Source organism: Myotis daubentonii, chromosome 4 (assembly GCF_963259705.1).
Source record: "Myotis daubentonii chromosome 4, mMyoDau2.1, whole genome shotgun sequence".
NCBI classification, from domain to species: Eukaryota; Metazoa; Chordata; class Mammalia; order Chiroptera; family Vespertilionidae; genus Myotis; species Myotis daubentonii.
In genome coordinates, this window is record NC_081843.1 from 5,407,967 (window position 1) to 5,423,875 (window position 15,909).

Below are 15,909 nucleotides of genomic sequence, written 5' to 3' on the forward strand. Positions count from 1 at the left end.
ACGCCTCCGTCTCCTTGGTTTTCTGTCCTTTGGAGGTCATTATCACCTGGTGTGGTTTGCAAAGCATCCTGGCCATGAATCTGGGCCCCAGAGAACCCCTGGTGGGCAGCGCTGTCTCCCAGGAGTGGGGGCATCTCTGTGGCTAACTCCGCACCAGGCTGCTCTCAGGCCCCCCGCCCAGGAGGAGAGCTGACCGCTGGACCCAGCTCCGAGCCCAGCCCCACTGCTAGTCCTGCGCAGGTCCCTGCGCCCTGCGCCAGGCTCCTTCTCCTCTCACACAGGCTGGGGCTGCTCGTCTGTTTCTATGGAGACCTGGAGCTGCTGGACGCCGCCCTGGCCCGAGTCCTCCTCCACCAGATGATCAAGTGCAGCCGTCTCCGGGGCTTCCAGGCTGGTGTCCAGAAGGTGCGGATGGGATGCACAGTCCGGGCCGGGGCCTCAGTTTTACTGGCCAGAGAAATGGGGAGTCTTGCCCGGCCTTTGAGAGAAACACGTAAGGTCAGTCGGGACCTAGGTCCAGCCAGAGTAGACGGTGCCTCAAACACACGAGCTTAACACGGGAAGGAGCAACACAAAACTGTAGGAAAAAGCTTGGTGAGATCAAAATTCTCTCAGAATGGCCACCTCAAACTTAGAGGAACGGGTCACTGGGGGATGGTAAGTGCAGCTATTGAGTCCTCAAGTGGAACCAGAATGCGTGTCTGACCAGCGCCCAGGTGATGTGCTGCTGCCGCCCAAAGACCACACGTGAGCAGTGCTGCTCTAGCGCCCTCGCTGAGCAGGTGTGGAAGCAGATGTGGGAGCAGGTGTGGGAGCAGGTGTGGGAGCAGGTGGAGCAGGTGTGGGAGCGGGTGTGGGAGCAGGTGTGGGAGCACGTGTGGAGCAGATGTGGGAGCAGGTGTGGGAGCAGGTGTGGGAGCAGGTGTGGGAGCACGTGTGGAGCAGATGTGGGAGCAGGTGTGGGAGCAGGTGTGGGAGCAGGTGTGGGAGCAGAGCGCTAGCGAAGGAAAGCAGCTGCGTTGGGGGAACAGGTGCTGGGACAGCCATTTCTTTCACTTCACTCTGCTGCCCCCCAGTGGCCCTTTCAGGATGGCCCGGAACACGGGGCACACACATCTGAAGTGAATACATAGGTTCTTCATACAAATTCAGGTGTTAGAACACGAACCGTGCTTGCTTTTTTCCTTTTGTGCAGAGGTCATGTTACAAGTGGCGACATGGAAGCAATTGGGAAACACACGTGACTAGCGCTAGACAGACATAAAATCATTGTTCAGGTGGTCATAGAAGCGTGGAATTTTGTAAGATACCATTTTAAGTGAAAAATATAGAAAAGTGCACTTCTGTTCATATCCAATTGTGTAAAAATATGTACCGTGGCTTATTTACGAAGTACATGTTTGTGAAGGCATAGCGGTCTTAGCAGCGGCAGTTATTTGTGTGCGGCAGGGTTTTCAGGAGACTTACCTTTTGTTACCACTGGGAATGACGTTGCATAGATTGCATATCACCACGAGAACCCCTGGGTGTTTCGGGAAAGGAAGACAGCCATGTATACCCATGTATACCGTGGTAGAGTGCACGGTCACAAAGGAAAGCAGATACTCTGCGAGGGGGTGGCACTATGGGCGAAGCTGGCGAGTTTCCTCCTGCCATGCTTTCAGGCTGATTCAGTAGCAGTCAGTATTTAAATGAAGCACAAGGTCAAGGCCGGAGGAGGCAGCGTGCTCATTAGGGTGGCTCGCTGTCCGGGCCTGGCAGGAGTCCCTCCCTGGCTGGATTCCTCTCCACTGGCGAGGCAGGGTGCTGGGCGGCAGGGTGCCGGGGGGCAGGGTGCCGGGGGACAGGGTGCCGGGGGGCAGGGTGCCGGGGGGCAGGGTGCCGGGCGGCAGGGTGCCCGGAGGCAGGGTGCTGGGGGGCAGGGTGCCGGGCGGCGTTGTGGCGCCGTACCCCCCAGGGTGCAGTCAGAGGGAACTACTGTGCTATCTGCTATGGACCCTCACGGCAGCTTGCTCCCCCGCCAGCTCAAGGCCGACCTCCTGGACATTGCCACGGGGAACCAGACGCTCAACGAGACCCTGGGCTCCTTGTCGGATGCGATCGTGGGCCTGACCCACCGTCAGCTGGAGTCCCTGTCCCCCGAGGCTGTGCACGGCGCCATCGCTACCCTCAGCCAGGTGTCGGGCTGGGCCAAGAGCCAGGTGATCATCTTGTCCGCCAAGTACTTGGCCCATGAGAAGGTCAGTGGGAACGCTGAACTCTTTTTTTTTAATTTAATATTTTTATTGATTTCAGAGAGGAAGGGAGAGGGTGAGAGAGAGAAACATCAATGATGAGAGAGAATCATTGATTGGCTGCCTCCTGCATGCCTCCCTCTGGGCATTGAGCCCGTAACTTAGGCATGTGCTACAATCAAACCATAACTTTCTGGTTCATAGGTTGACTCTCAACCGCTGAGCCACGCCAGCCGGGCTGAACTCATTTTTTGTTCTTGTTAATCCTCACCTGAGGACATTTTTTCCATTGCTTTTCAGAGAGTGGAAGAGAGGGAAATAAGGGGAGAGAGAGTGAGATAAACATTTAGGTGAGGTGACACATTGAATGGTTGCCTCCCATATGTGCCCCCACTGAGAGTGGGGCGTGACTCTGCAACCCAGGTACATGCCCTTGACTGGAAATGGAATGATCCACCCTTTTCATGATGGCTCTACCCACTGAGCCATCAGCCAGGCCTCTGAAATCTTCAACGCCTGGCACCCAAGGGCCAGTTCTGTGCACATGGCGGACAGTGCCGAGGACGACTCCTGTGTTCAAACCCTTGTCCTCCCATTGGCTAGCTGCACGTTTGCTACCTTGGACGGTCGGCTTAGCTTCCCTTTGCCTCAGTTTCCCTATTTGTAACAGAAGATGGGTGGCAATCACATCTGTTCGCAGGCGGCTGCGTGGGTTACGCAGCCAGTACCCGGGAGGAGGTGGGACAGCACGTGGCCCGCATGCGCTCCGCTTGTGAGCCCTCGCTGTTGAGCAAAGCGTGAGGTTCCCCCCAGGACTTTCTTGCCCGCTGTTGAGGCTGCAGCACACTGCTCATCCCGTGTCCGAGATGATGCTTTCATTCCAGCCTGGGCTGCACAGAGGGCACCGTCCCCACAGAAGGCCCTGCTTAGCGGGATTAGGCAGTCCCAGCTCTGTCTCCTGCACGTGGCCCTGGCTATCGTTGCTCGGGTGGGAAGTGGGCCTTTTGCTTGGGTGTTAGCCTCTGTGCTGGGCCCGGTAGGAAGGGCTCCAGAGACCTGAGCCCTCCACAGTGTGGGTCCGGCTCTGCAGTCCACGGTCAGCCCTTCCCAGGAAGCAGAGTGGCTCCCGAGGATCGATTGGGGCCAATCCCAATATGAAAATGGCCGCTTTTATTAAGCACCGACCCTGGGCCAGGCCCTGCTCTCAGCGAGCTAATCATTTAGTCCTCCCACACCCCACGGCATTGACAGGGTCATAACCGACTCTCCAGGTCGTTCCTGGGGGGCACACAGCGACGGCGGGCATGGCCACGGCCGCAGGAAAGGCACACGGCTGGGACTGGCCCGGGGCACCTGGCTTCGGAGCCTGCTCGCTCAGCTCCATGCTGGCGGCCTCGTCGTGGCGCCAGGAACACAGCCAGCCCATCCTCACCGGCCTCCGGGCTGAGGCTGCCCATGCACCTGTCCCTTCTAGCCTTGCGGTGACTGCAGTCTGAAGGCGTGGCAGCCCTTCCCTGCCTTGACTGGGGACACCGGGCTCACTGGCATTTCCCTGTGGACGGGTGTCGGGAGCTGAGGGGCCGGTCTTGTTCCTCCATCTCTGGACGAGTGGCTCATCTTCTCCTGGTAGAAGTTGGCTTCTGTCAGGAAGCTGCGTTTGAAAGGCCCTGCCTTCTTGGGAGCAGTTAGAGGCTATCCAGCCTTTAGAGCAGCTGTTCTCAACCTGTGGGTCGCGACCCCTTCGGCGGTCGAACGACCCTTTCACAGGGGTCGCCTAAGACCCTCCTGCAGATCAGATATTTACATGACGATTCATAACAGTAGCAACATTACAGTTATGAAGTAGCAACGAAAATAATTTTATGGTTGGGTCACAACATGAGGAGCTGTATTTAAAAGGCCAGAAGGTTGAGAACCACTGGGTTAGAGCATAACTGAGGGAAGCCACACATCCAGCCTCTTGTAGAACCAAGGAATCCGCCTGCTGACAGGGAAACCCTGCATCTTCACTCGGGTGCGGAGGGAACATGCATGGCCTCCGAGGGTGCCAGCTCCAGCCGCAGGTCTCAGAAAGCATCAGGCTCATGTCCTGAAACACACCTTGATTACTTTAAAATGTCTGTATATTGACTTCAGAGAGGAAGGGGGGGAGACATCAATGAGCGAGAATCACTGGTCGGCTGCCTCCTGCACGCCCCCTCCGGGGGTTGAGCCCACAACCCGGGCCTGTGCCCTGGCCAGGAATCGAACCTGGGACCCTTCAGTGCGGAGGCTGACGCTTCATCCACTGAGCCAAACCGGGTGGGGCTGAAGCATGTCTTTATTTCAGTGGAGTTTCTGCCTGGAGGTAACAGCGTGGGCTTTGCCATGCCAGCTGCGTGCCGGGTGACAGGGTGAGAGCGTGGGCTGCCTCCAGCACTGAGGGGGGGCCGGGGCTGGTCCCTGAGAGCCCGGGGCCCACCGAGGGGCAGCGGCTGGTCCGTTCCTGCCCGCTGTTGCCCGTGTGGGCCCATATTTTGAAAAGCCAGAGACTCATCTGGATTTTTGTGGGAATGCCCCACATGTGAAATGTCAGCTAGTTCAGGTTAAGCATGAAGCAGGCCTTGGCGGTCAGCTGTGGCGCTCGGGCCCCGCTTCAGGTACGTGTGCTGTGGCCTCAGGCCGCAGAGCACACCCCCCTCCGCCCCCCCGCCCCCCTGCCCGCGGGCCGGTGCTGCTCCGTCCTGTTCTGTTCTGACATTTACTCTCTTTCCCGAGAGAGGAATCCTGGAAGGTCTGGGAGGCAGCACACCCGCCACCCGGCGCCCGCCCTGCCACCCGGCGCCCGCCCTGCCACCCGGCGCGCAGTGGGCCGGGCCAGCGCCCTGCAGGCGAAAGGCCTTAGCACAGCCTCGCCCCTCTGGCCGGTCCCCCAGGTGCTGTCCTTCCACAGCGTCAGCCAGATGGGCGTGCTGCTGGCGGGCGTCGGCGCCCAGGCCTTCGCGGGCATGGACCCCAGGGCCCTGGCGCAGGTCCTGCGAAGCGCCGGCTCCCTGCACGTGTCCAGCCTGTCGCCGGCCCAGCAGCAAGGCATCCTCAGCAAGGTGAGAGGAGCCGTCCCTCCCCAGCGTGTGGTTTGGGGCTGTGAGGGGCGGGGTTGGCCCAGCCTCTGGGGAGGGGTTCCGAGCCGGGTTCCTCCAGAGAGCCCGGCCGTGTGGTACTTCTCCCCAGACCCCACTGCTCTCCCGAGCGCAGCAGACCTGGGAGACGCTGCCTAACCGAGGCTCCTGGATAGAGTAACACGTGAAAGCTGGTTTTCCAATCTCAGAGTGCCCTGAAGTCCCGCGTGCTTCCCAGAGCCTTCAGGCTTCAAAGTCAGCCAGTTCCTCCTCCTCGCTCGGCAGGGGCCTCTGGGGGCACCCTCTTCCCTCAGATTTGCTTTTCCAATCGCAAAATCTGTTAGAAACCAAACACGAGAGATCGGCCCCCACGTCAACACCTGGCACAGCAGAGCACTGATCGTTAAAACAAGGAGCGCAGGCTCTGAGATAAGGCAGACCTGGGCCTGAATCTCACTATCAACCAACGTCTCACTAAGCCTCAGTTTTCTTGGCTGTAAGATGGGGGCAGTGATGGTTCCCAGCAAGTGGGATGGGTTTTGCGCTGGGAGGTGCCTGGCCTGTCCCCAGAGCTCGGCGCACTGTCTGCGCGCTGTCAGTGAGGGAGTGTCCTCTCACATTGCAGGTGGCCGGAGCCGGAGGCGCCCCGGGTGCCGTGGAAGTCCCGGGGGCTTTCTTTAAGGAAGTGTCTCTCTTCGATTTAAGGAGGGAACTCGGACTCAACTCCACTGTCCTACAGGAGAAGGAGCTGCGGAGGAGTCAGGTACGATGCTGAGGCCGGACACCAGTTCCCGGGGTGTTCGAGGGGTCCCCACCCCAGCAACCCCACCAGCAAGGCCTTCCCAGCACTGGCTGAGGGGGTCCTAGATGACCTCTACACTAGCTGCCGGGGAGCGGGACCCCGGGAAGGGCTGGGTCCCACAGGCTGTCCCACTGCAGCTGCCAGCGCTGTCCGGTGGCACTGGGGCTGCCGCCAACCTGCTGTAGGCGGGGCTCTGGCCACCCCTCCGTGGGTTCCGTTAATTTGCTGGAGCGGCTCCCAGAACTCAGAGCAGCGCTTTATTCACCGGGTCACTGGTTTTTAGGAAAGGATGGACCAGCCTGCGGGAGAGAGGCGGGAGCCGAGCGTGGGGAAGGGGCGGAGCTTCCCTGCGTCTCCCGGTGCCGCTCTCCCCGGGTCAGCGCCTCCCCCCCCTTCACCAGCCCTGAAGCTCTCAGAACCCTACCCTTTGGGTGTTCATGGAGGGGTCACCGCACAGGCATGATTGATGAGCTCCCTGGCCAGCGGCCACTGAGCTTCTAGCCCCCTCCCTCCCCAGAGGTCAGGGTCGGCCTGAAAGCCCCACCTCCTGATCACACAGCCGCTTCCCCCCTTTGCTTGCTGGGATGCCCTGTGTCCAGGAACTAGCAGGTGGGCCTGGACAACGCGTAGGAAGGGAGTGGCAGCCCTGCTCCCTGCAGCGGGCTCTCCCTCCTGCACACCCCTGGCCAGGTGTGGGAGCCTGGCCCGCCACCCGCTCACCTCCCAGCTCTGCCACTTAGCAGCTGTGTGGTCCTGGGCAAGTCACTGCCTGGGAAGCCTCTGTCTTCCCATCTGTAAAATGGGCCGTGGTGCGCCTTCCCCACGGGGCTTCCGGGTGCTGGGCCCGCCACGTGCTTGTCGCGGTGAATGCCCCCAGCTGGCACTGTCTCTCCCCCCAGGCCTTGTTCCTGTATGAGCAGCTGTCCCAGACCAGCAGGCCGGCCGAGCTCCTGAGGTAGGGGAAGGGGAGCGCAGCGCGCCAGCTCGTTGGACCCTGATTTACCCGCAGGGAGAGTTGGACAGTCCCTCCTGTGGCCCATGCCAGGTGGGCTATGCCTTCTCCTCCCCCTTCCCTGTCTTACCCAACCGCTCCTCCCGCCCCTGTCCTGTTCTCTAGTGCCGGGCAGCTGGTCAAGGGCGTGGCGTGCTCCCACATCGACGCCATGGGCGCCGACTCCTTCCTGGCCCACTTCCAGTATTTTGAGAACAACCTCTCTCTGCTTTCACCGTATCAGGTACTTTTCTGCTTCTGCTTCTCTCTTTCTACCCGAGGAGCCGCCCCTGCATCGTCTGGCTCTGAAGCTATTGATGCCGGCAATATTCTGTGCAAATGATGGTGAGGGGCCAAATACCGAGCCAGGCCTTCTCCAGTTTCTGTCCCTTTTTAGAAAAGTACGTTTTTATTGATTTCAGAGAGGAAGGGAGAGGGAGATGGAAACATCAATGGGAGAGAATCATTGATCGGCTGCCTCCTGCACACTTGCTCCTGGGAATGGAGCCCACAACCCGGGCATGTGCCCAGGAATCGACGCTCAACCCCTGAGCCACGCCGGCCGGGTGGCACCCACCCTGGGGCCAGCAGGGCTGTGGCTCCAGTTTCTTTCTTAGATGCTCGGAATGCCCCTGCCTTCAAAGCCGGAGTTGCCACAGGTTGGTTATTTCACACTCTGCCCCGAGCCTTAAATCACCCCTGGAAGGCACAGCATGCTCACAGTTATGTCCAGAGACCGAAGGCCATGCCGTCATCCACGTGCTACCCGGCCAGGGCGGGGCCAGGACAGACGCTGCTCCAAGGGCATTTTCTTTCTCACTTAACACTTCCTTCTCCACATGGTCACGGACACTCTTCCACGCCTGGGGGAGACCCGCGGTGCCTGCGTTGACGCGCTGAGCTCTCAGAGGAGAGAGAGAAGGTCTCATGTGACATGCTCGTCTCACACAAACAAAACACAAGGACGCAGGGACACTGTGCTGGGCATGTCTTTGGCCTTGACTGAGGTCATGGCTTCACGGGTGTTCACATACTCATCAAAGTGTACACTTTAAATGCAGTGTAGTTCTTTGCATACAATTACAGTTCAGTACGACTGTCAAAAATACAGGTTGCAGGCTTTCTCTGAGAGCAGGTCTGGGGGAACCCTGTGGGCTGCCTCCTCACCGCTCCCTGGTGGGAACTTCCCCCAGCAGCACGTGAGCGTCCGCCAGGCAGAGGCGGGGGTGGAAGGGGTGGGGGGGGGAGGGGAGAGGCCAGCCCCTTGGAGGAGGCCTGATGTCTGAGCAGAGCCCCCCAAACAACTCCTCTCCCGGACTCCCCTGTTCTTCAACCTTCAAATACCACTTCAGTAGGAAAGTTATCTTTTTTCTTTATACATTTTGCTAAAAACACGTAATTATCAAATGAAAAATAGAAAGAAAGTAAAATTTCCCCTAGAACAGTGGTTCTCAGCAGGGACCCTCTGGAGACACATTCGGCTGCCACACTTGAGGGAGGTGCTCCTGGCATCCAGTGTGTGGGACGCAGGGCTGCGGCTTCACACCCCAAATGCAGACAGCTGCGCCCAGCACATGGGATCCCCCCTCCCTGCGCCAGCGCTCAGCACACGCCCCCCTCCTGTGCCAGCACCCAGCACGCGCCCCTCCTCCTGTGCCAGCGCCCAGCACACGCCCCCCTCCTGTGCCAGCACCCAGCACGCGCCCCCCCTCCTGTGCCAGCACCCAGCACGCGCCCCTCCTCCTGTGCCAGCGCCCAGCACGCGCCCCTCCTCCTGTGCCAGCGCCCAGCACGCGCCCCCCCTCCTGTGCCAGCACCCAGCACGCGCCCCTCCTCCTGTGCCAGCGCCCAGCACACGCCCCCCTCCTGTGCCAGCACCCAGCACGCACCCCTCCTCCTGTGCCAGCACCCAGCATGCACCCCTCCTCCTGTGCCAGCGCCCAGCACACGGCCCCCCTCCTGTGCCAGCGCCCAGCACGCACCCCTCCTCCTGTGCCAGCGCCCAGCACACGCCCCCCTCCTGTGCCAGCACCCAGCACGCACCCCTCCTCCTGTGCCAGCACCCAGCATGCGCCCCTCCTCCTGTGCCAGTGCCCAGCACACGGCCCCCCTCCCCGCGCCAGCGCCCAGCATGCGCCCCCCATGCCAGTGCTCAGCAGGTGGCACGCACCCCGGGGCCAGCAGGGCTGCGGCTAGACTGCTCCAGGCCAACGGCAGGGAACGCTGGCTCCTGACTCTGAGGGCTGGGTGTGAATAAAACACATTTACCTGTAACTTAAAAAGCACCAATGAGCTCATACTGTGCACACTGTTCTGTTTAACTTTATATACAACACATTGTGTATGTATAAAATAGGGCCTGGGCATCATGCATATTAATATATGCAAATCTACCTGCGGAAACAGGTAATTGTGTAGTGCTCCGCTGTACGGCTAATTTACCTAATGCACCGTAATTTACCTAACCAGTCAGCCCCCTGCTGAGGGACACGGCGGTGACGTCTTCCCTTTTTGCCGTTATAAACAGATCTGTGGCGAGCATTCTTAGACGTAAATTTTTGTGTCCCTCTTGCTGCTGCCTCAGTTTCCTCATGCACAAACCGGGCACGGTGGGTCCCTGCACCCTAGGGTGCTCTATAAACAAGACGCCTCGGTAAGGGCTGAGCGCAGTGCTTGGACCGAGAGCACAGTCTTGCTTGCTCTTCCTATCACTTCACTAAATGCCGACAACTTCTTAAATCTTTCAGGTTAATTGTTTGGCGTGGAAAGCCTGGGAGGTGTCCAGGTCCCTTACACAGCCCTTCCTCTTGGCTGCGCTCCCGTGAGTGAACGTGGGCCCCCTCTCTGGCTCAGCAGTAAGATTGAGGGACCTGCCCACACCAAAGTGCTTCTCTCCCTCTGGGTTTGGTGAGGAGCCAGAGGCGGCGTGGAGAGCGCCCTGGACGGGGACGCCCTCGAGACCCAGGTGTAAATTCTGGGCCCACACAGATATTTCAGACCCTGGCTTTTTCTTGTTATTTATTTAAAAACTAAAGCCAAAGCAGCCCAGGCCCAGGAGCAGATCCGGCCTGGGCTGACCTCACCGCTGTGCCCACGCTCCCGGAGGCAGGGCTGGGGGAGCTGTGGGGCTTTGCCGGGGCCTGTGGGCACTCAGGTCTGGGGGCAGTCCTACTTTCCAAATACGGTCTGGACACGGTTTCTCTCTTCCTCCTCTTGCTGTTACTGTCTTCATTCATTCAAAAAATATTTATTGAATGCTTACTATGTACTAGCTCTTAGAAAGAACTAAATTTTCCCCATAAAGACCTTATAAGCTCATAGGGGGAAAACAGGTAAGCATGAAACCAATTATAATACCAAGTTGATATTTAGTTGAAAGTGATAGAATCTGAACTCAAATTGGCTGAGGCAATAAAAAGCAATTTTGTATTTAGGGGGTTGGAACGTCCAGGGATGGATTTCAGGCATGGCTAGATCCAGGGGCTAAAATTATGTCATCTGTGTCTTAGCCCAGCTTCTCTGTCGGCTTCTCTGTCAGACAGATTCTCTCTCCGTGGTGGCCCCTGGCAGTTTTCATGTTTGGGGAAAAGAAAGACGTCCTCTTCCCATTCTTCTTAATAAGACTTGGGTTTGACTCCCATGAGCCTGCATTGGGCCAGTTTGCCCGTCTTGACCCAATCACTGGGCTTGTAAGGATGGATGACTTGACTGGAGCTGAGAGTGAATGGGCACCGCACCAAAGCACAAGGTCTCAGACAGCGGTTCTCAACCTGTGGGTCGCGACCCCTTTGGCGGTCGAACGACCCTTTCACAGGGGTCGTCTATCATCCTGCATATCAGATATTTACATGACAATTCATCACAGTAGCAACATTACAGTTATGAAGCCGCAACGAAAATAATTTTATGGTTGGGTCACAACATGAGGAGCTGTATTTAAAGGGCCAGAAGGTTGAGAACCACTGTGTTGGAGTGAAGGGGTGATTCTTCGAGAAAGCCAGGTGGGAATGGGTAGTGGACACAGGAGCAGAGGAGGGAACATTTTCTTCAGACTGGGAAGTCGGAGCTTGAAGAATGAGGTGGGTTAATGAGCTTAAGGGACACTCGGGCAGGGGCACCAGGTGTCCGCCAGCAGGGCAAGTGCAGGGAAGAGCTCTGGGGAGCACAGGGGGTGATCTGCAGAGTCGGTGTCAGAGAGAAGGCCAGGGAGGTGAGGGGCGGTCAGCCAGGGAGGGCCTAGGTGAGGCCTGAGGGGGTCACTGTGTTCTGGGCACAGCCCTCGGATTTATGTTCAGAAAGGCCACGGCCGCTGCCCCTGTGGCAGAAAGCAGGGCCTCAGCGGGAGGAGGGCGTGGAGCTGGTTTCTGTAACCGGGCCTGGGCTGCCTGTCTCCTTCCACTGGTCCACGTCTCAGCTCAGCTGGCACTGCCTTCGAAGGCTTTGCCCACCATCACTCCCCATTCCAGAGCCGTTCGCTTCCCTCCTCACGTGCCTCAGTCACCGAGTCACCTGTCCTATCCGCTGGTGCCAGGGCCGCCCCCTTGCAATGACACCTCCTGCGACCAGGGGCCTCCCTCGTGTCCTGCCCATGGTGTCGCCGGCCGCCAGCATCGCGCCCGGCACACAGCATGTGCTCTGCAGGTGTCTGCTGAGTGAGTGAGTGAATAAGTGAAGAAAGAAATAAGACGGTGGAACCGGGAACGGAGAGGCGAGAAAGACTTGAGTAATATTAAGGCGAGCGCAGTGGCATTGGGATAAAGGGAAGGGGAGCCTGGGAGGGCACAGAGCAGCGGTTCTCAACCTGTGGGTCGCGACCCCTTTGGCGGTCGAACGACCCTTTCACAGGGGTCGCCTCAGACCATCCTGCCTATCAGACATTTACATGACGATTCATAACAGTAGCAACATTACAGTTATGAAGTAGCAACAAAAATAATTTTATGGTTGGGTCACAGCATGAGGAACTGTATTTAAAGGGCCAGAAGGTTGAGAGACACTGGCCTAGAGGAAGAAGAACATGTCAAATTTAGTTTTGAAAGAGTCAAGTGGCGATGAGTTGGGGCACATGTGTCGAGAACAGTCTTTCTTAGCCTTTATTTGGCTATTGCCTCCCTGAGGAGGACCTTTTAGTTTCTCCCAATGAGAGAAATGGTAAGGGATGGTGTTGAGGAGGGCTGAGCTTTGGTGGGTCACAAATCACTGTAGTAACGTTAGTTTCCCTCCCTGCCTTCCTGCCCTGAACCGTCTCTCGCCTTGGGGGTGATACTGCACCTGCTGAGGACACACAGCCAAGAGCTGAGGGGCAGTTCTGCTGGAGATGATGGGACTGGGAGTCATTTCTCTTGCTCTCTTCACTCTCTCCTCACGTTTCTTTCTCACTTTCTATTTTATTCTCTTTCCTTTCTCTATTTTATCTTCATTTTCTCCTCATCTCTCCTGAACTGGTCCATCAGTCAACATATGTTTATGGAGATACTATTCTGAGATCAATGCTGCCAGAGCATAGAAGAGGAGCATGATGGGGAGTTTGGTTCCCATCCCTAGGGGAGGAGCATGATGGGGAGTTTGGTTCCCATCCCTAGGGGAGGAGCATGATGGGAAGTTTGGTTCCCATCCCTAGGGGAGGAGCATGATGGGAAGTTTGGTTCCCATACCTAGGAGAGGGGCATGATGGGAAGTTTTGTTCCCACCAGTAGGAGAGGGGCATGATGGGAAGTTTGGTTCCCATCCCTAGGGGAGGAGCATGATGGGAAGTTTGGTTCCCATACCTAGGAGAGGGGCATGATGGGAAGTTTTGTTCCCACCAGTAGGAGAGGGGCATGATGGGAAGTTTGGTTCCCATCCCTAGGGGAGGAGCATGATGGGAAGTTTGGTTCCCATACCTAGGAGAGGGGCATGATGGGAAGTTTTGTTCCCACCAGTAGGAGAGGGGCATGATGGGAAGTTTGGTTCCCATCCCTAGGGGAGGAGCATGATGGGAAGTTTGGTTCCCATACCTAGGAGAGGGGCATGATGGGAAGTTTTGTTCCCACCAGTAGGAGAGGAGCATGATGGGAAGTTTTGTTCCCACCAGTAGGAGAGGGGCATGATGGGAAGTTTGGTTCCCACCAGTAGGAGAGGGGCATGATGGGAAGTTTGGTTCCTATCCCTAGGAGAGAAGCACGATGGGTGGGAGGCTTGCAACCTGCCCAAAGGAGCCACCTCCCCGGGGAACACACATTAAAGAGCCCCTGTGATGAGCCCCTGGGCATGCAGACCCGGTGTCCAGGGCAGTCCCGAGCAGCCATGTCTTCCTGTCTGGGTCCCCACCCCTCTCCAGGGCTCGCTACCTGGCGGCCGTGCCAGCCTCCCGCTGTGCGCCCCTTCTGATCGGCCTGGGGAAGATCCGGTTGGACTCCTTGGTGTTAGATCCCCACAAAAGGACTCTGGTCCTCGGGAAAGTGCAGCAGTGCCTGGTAAGGAGCCTTTCTGGGTGACACTGTCACGGACGTCCCTCTCCCCCAGGGCCCTGGGGAGCCCTGGGATCTGGCTGGGGTCTCAGCCCGATGTGGGCCTGAAGCTGGCTCGGAAGCCGCTGGGTCGGGCGGTCTTGTCCCTGGTGCTGGAGGCTGCTGTTCTGGGTTCAAAGGAGGGCAGGCCGCTCTGGGGCCCGGGAAGAGCCCAGCACAGTGTCTGGGCTCGAGACACGTCTCTGCGGGTGGCTGTCTCCGGGCTGTGGGAGAGTCACTGCCCCCCCCAGTCCCCCGCCCCCCCTCCCCACCCCTCCCTGAGCCCCCGTCCCTGTCTGCACGTGGCCTGAGCACTTCCTGCACAGGGCTGTGGAGGGCCCGGCATAGGCGAGGTGCTGCTCAACACCCAAGCCCAGCGGGACCGGCCTTGCCGCCAGCTGGCAGTTCCTTCGTCTTTAAAGGGGATGCTATTAGCAGTTACGTCTTACAGTTACTCTGGAGATGAATGTGGACCAAGACCTGCAAACACTAGCATGGGCCCGGCATGGCGGGCACCCAGGAAACGCCAGCTCTGCCTGCCATGCTGAGGAAGAGCTCTGAAGGCTTTCCAGGGCCGCACACACTTGCTGCTGCTTTTCTTGTTCACGTCCTATTGTCACATGGTTCCAGCTCTGGGGTCTCCTCAGAGCAACAGAACGATGACAGCCCTCATTACCCCATTCATCCTGTGCCAGGCCTCTGTCCACTGGCTCCCCTGGGTCTCCCAGGGGTAACTCAGGCCTTCCTGGGCAAGGTCAGGCCCTGGTGCTCTGCACTGGTCCATGGCAGGGTGGCTGGGACAGATCCCAGGGCTTGTTGAGTTTTGGGGGTGGGAAGTGATTTTAAGGGGCCACCATGTGGGGCCCCGCTGGGTCCTGCCATGGCGCCGCGTGTTGGTTTCAGAACAACTCCATTGCCGACGAGTACACCGTGGACATCGTGGGGAACCTGCTCTGCCACTTGCCGGCGGCCGTCATCCAGCACGGAGTGTCCCCCGGGGCCTGGGCCACAGCCCTGCACGGCCTCAGAGCCTGCCCAGACCTGAGCCCCGAGCAGAGGGCTGCGGTGAGGCTGCGGCTGCTGGAGCAGCACGGGTGAGCAGTCAGGCGCAGCTGCAGGTGGGCCTGGCTGGCACAGGGCACAAGCCCTGGCCCTCCGGCCCTCAGGCAGAGAGTCTCTTGCCTAGGATGAGGCTAGACACTTGCATTGACTCTGCCAGTTGGTCTTCCTTTGGCCTCAGACTCCCTGTAAGGTGAGAACCATGGTAGCTGCTTTCAGGCCTCACATGGCTGTCCCCACACATCTTGGCATATGGAAAGGGAAAGCGTTGCTGTTATGACATGATAATAATGACGATGGTGATGATATAAATAATCGAGGTATTGTCACTCTCAGTGAGCGAGAATTCCCTGGGAAAACAGAACTGATTTTTCCCATCTGAAATTTGGTCAGATAGTGGAGTAGGGCCTAGCCATCAGTCAATGGTTAGACAACAAATGTTTTTGAAGAAATGGCTGCATCCCAGGCACTGTACTATTATATAGAGTTAAGAGTATGGAGTTGGGAGCAAGACTCCTTGGGTTAAAATTTTGTTTCTATCATCCACTGCCTGTGTGACCTGGGAAAAGTTACCAAATTTCTTTGCACTTTATTTTCACATCTGTAGAATGGGACAGTGATAGCCCCCATAGGATTGGTGTGATGAGGAACTGAGTTAATGCACACAAAGTATTACAACAGTGCCCAGCCCACAGTACTGAGTATGTGGCAACCGTGCTACTGTTAGAACCAAAGATGTGGCAGTTCATGAGATGGGTGTGGTTCCTGTCCTCACGGAGTTAAGGTCTAGCGGGATTTTATATATATACTAGAGGCCCGGTGCACAAATTTTGCACATTGAAAGGAAATTAATTAGAAGAAATATTTTAGAGCCTGGGGAGGGACCACAGGAGGTTGGCTCCAGGGCGTGTCCAGTCCGACTTGCCCAGTCCTGATTGGCCCGACCCCAGCAGCAAAGCTCACCTACCGGTTGGAGCGTCTGCCCCCTGGTGGTCAGTGCACATCATAGTGACTGGTCGAACGGTTGAATGAATGGTCGGATACTTAGCATATTAGGCACACACACACACACACACACACATATTGTTAATCCTCAAGAGAATATTTTTCCATTGATTTTTGGACAGAATGGAAGGGAGATGGAGAGACCGAGAGAGAGAGAGAGACATTGATGTGAGAGAAAGACATCAATTGGTTGCCTCCGCACTCGCTTCCTGACCAGGGCCAAGGATTGAGC

General features: G+C 57.6%; 1 protein-coding gene across 1 annotated transcript in view; it reads left to right on the forward strand.

Moving 5' to 3' along the window:
• Window positions 1–15,909, forward strand: part of OTOA (otoancorin) — a 53,120-nt gene that overhangs the window by 20,329 nt on the left and 16,882 nt on the right. The window contains exons 11-19 of the mRNA XM_059691930.1: window positions 282–405; window positions 2,025–2,240; window positions 5,150–5,317; window positions 5,958–6,095; window positions 7,034–7,089; window positions 7,252–7,369; window positions 9,873–9,946; window positions 13,445–13,580; window positions 14,517–14,707. Of these exons, the coding sequence (XP_059547913.1) occupies window positions 282–405; window positions 2,025–2,240; window positions 5,150–5,317; window positions 5,958–6,095; window positions 7,034–7,089; window positions 7,252–7,369; window positions 9,873–9,946; window positions 13,445–13,580; window positions 14,517–14,707 (1,221 nt within the window). The remainder of the gene's footprint in view (window positions 1–281; window positions 406–2,024; window positions 2,241–5,149; window positions 5,318–5,957; window positions 6,096–7,033; window positions 7,090–7,251; window positions 7,370–9,872; window positions 9,947–13,444; window positions 13,581–14,516; window positions 14,708–15,909) is intronic.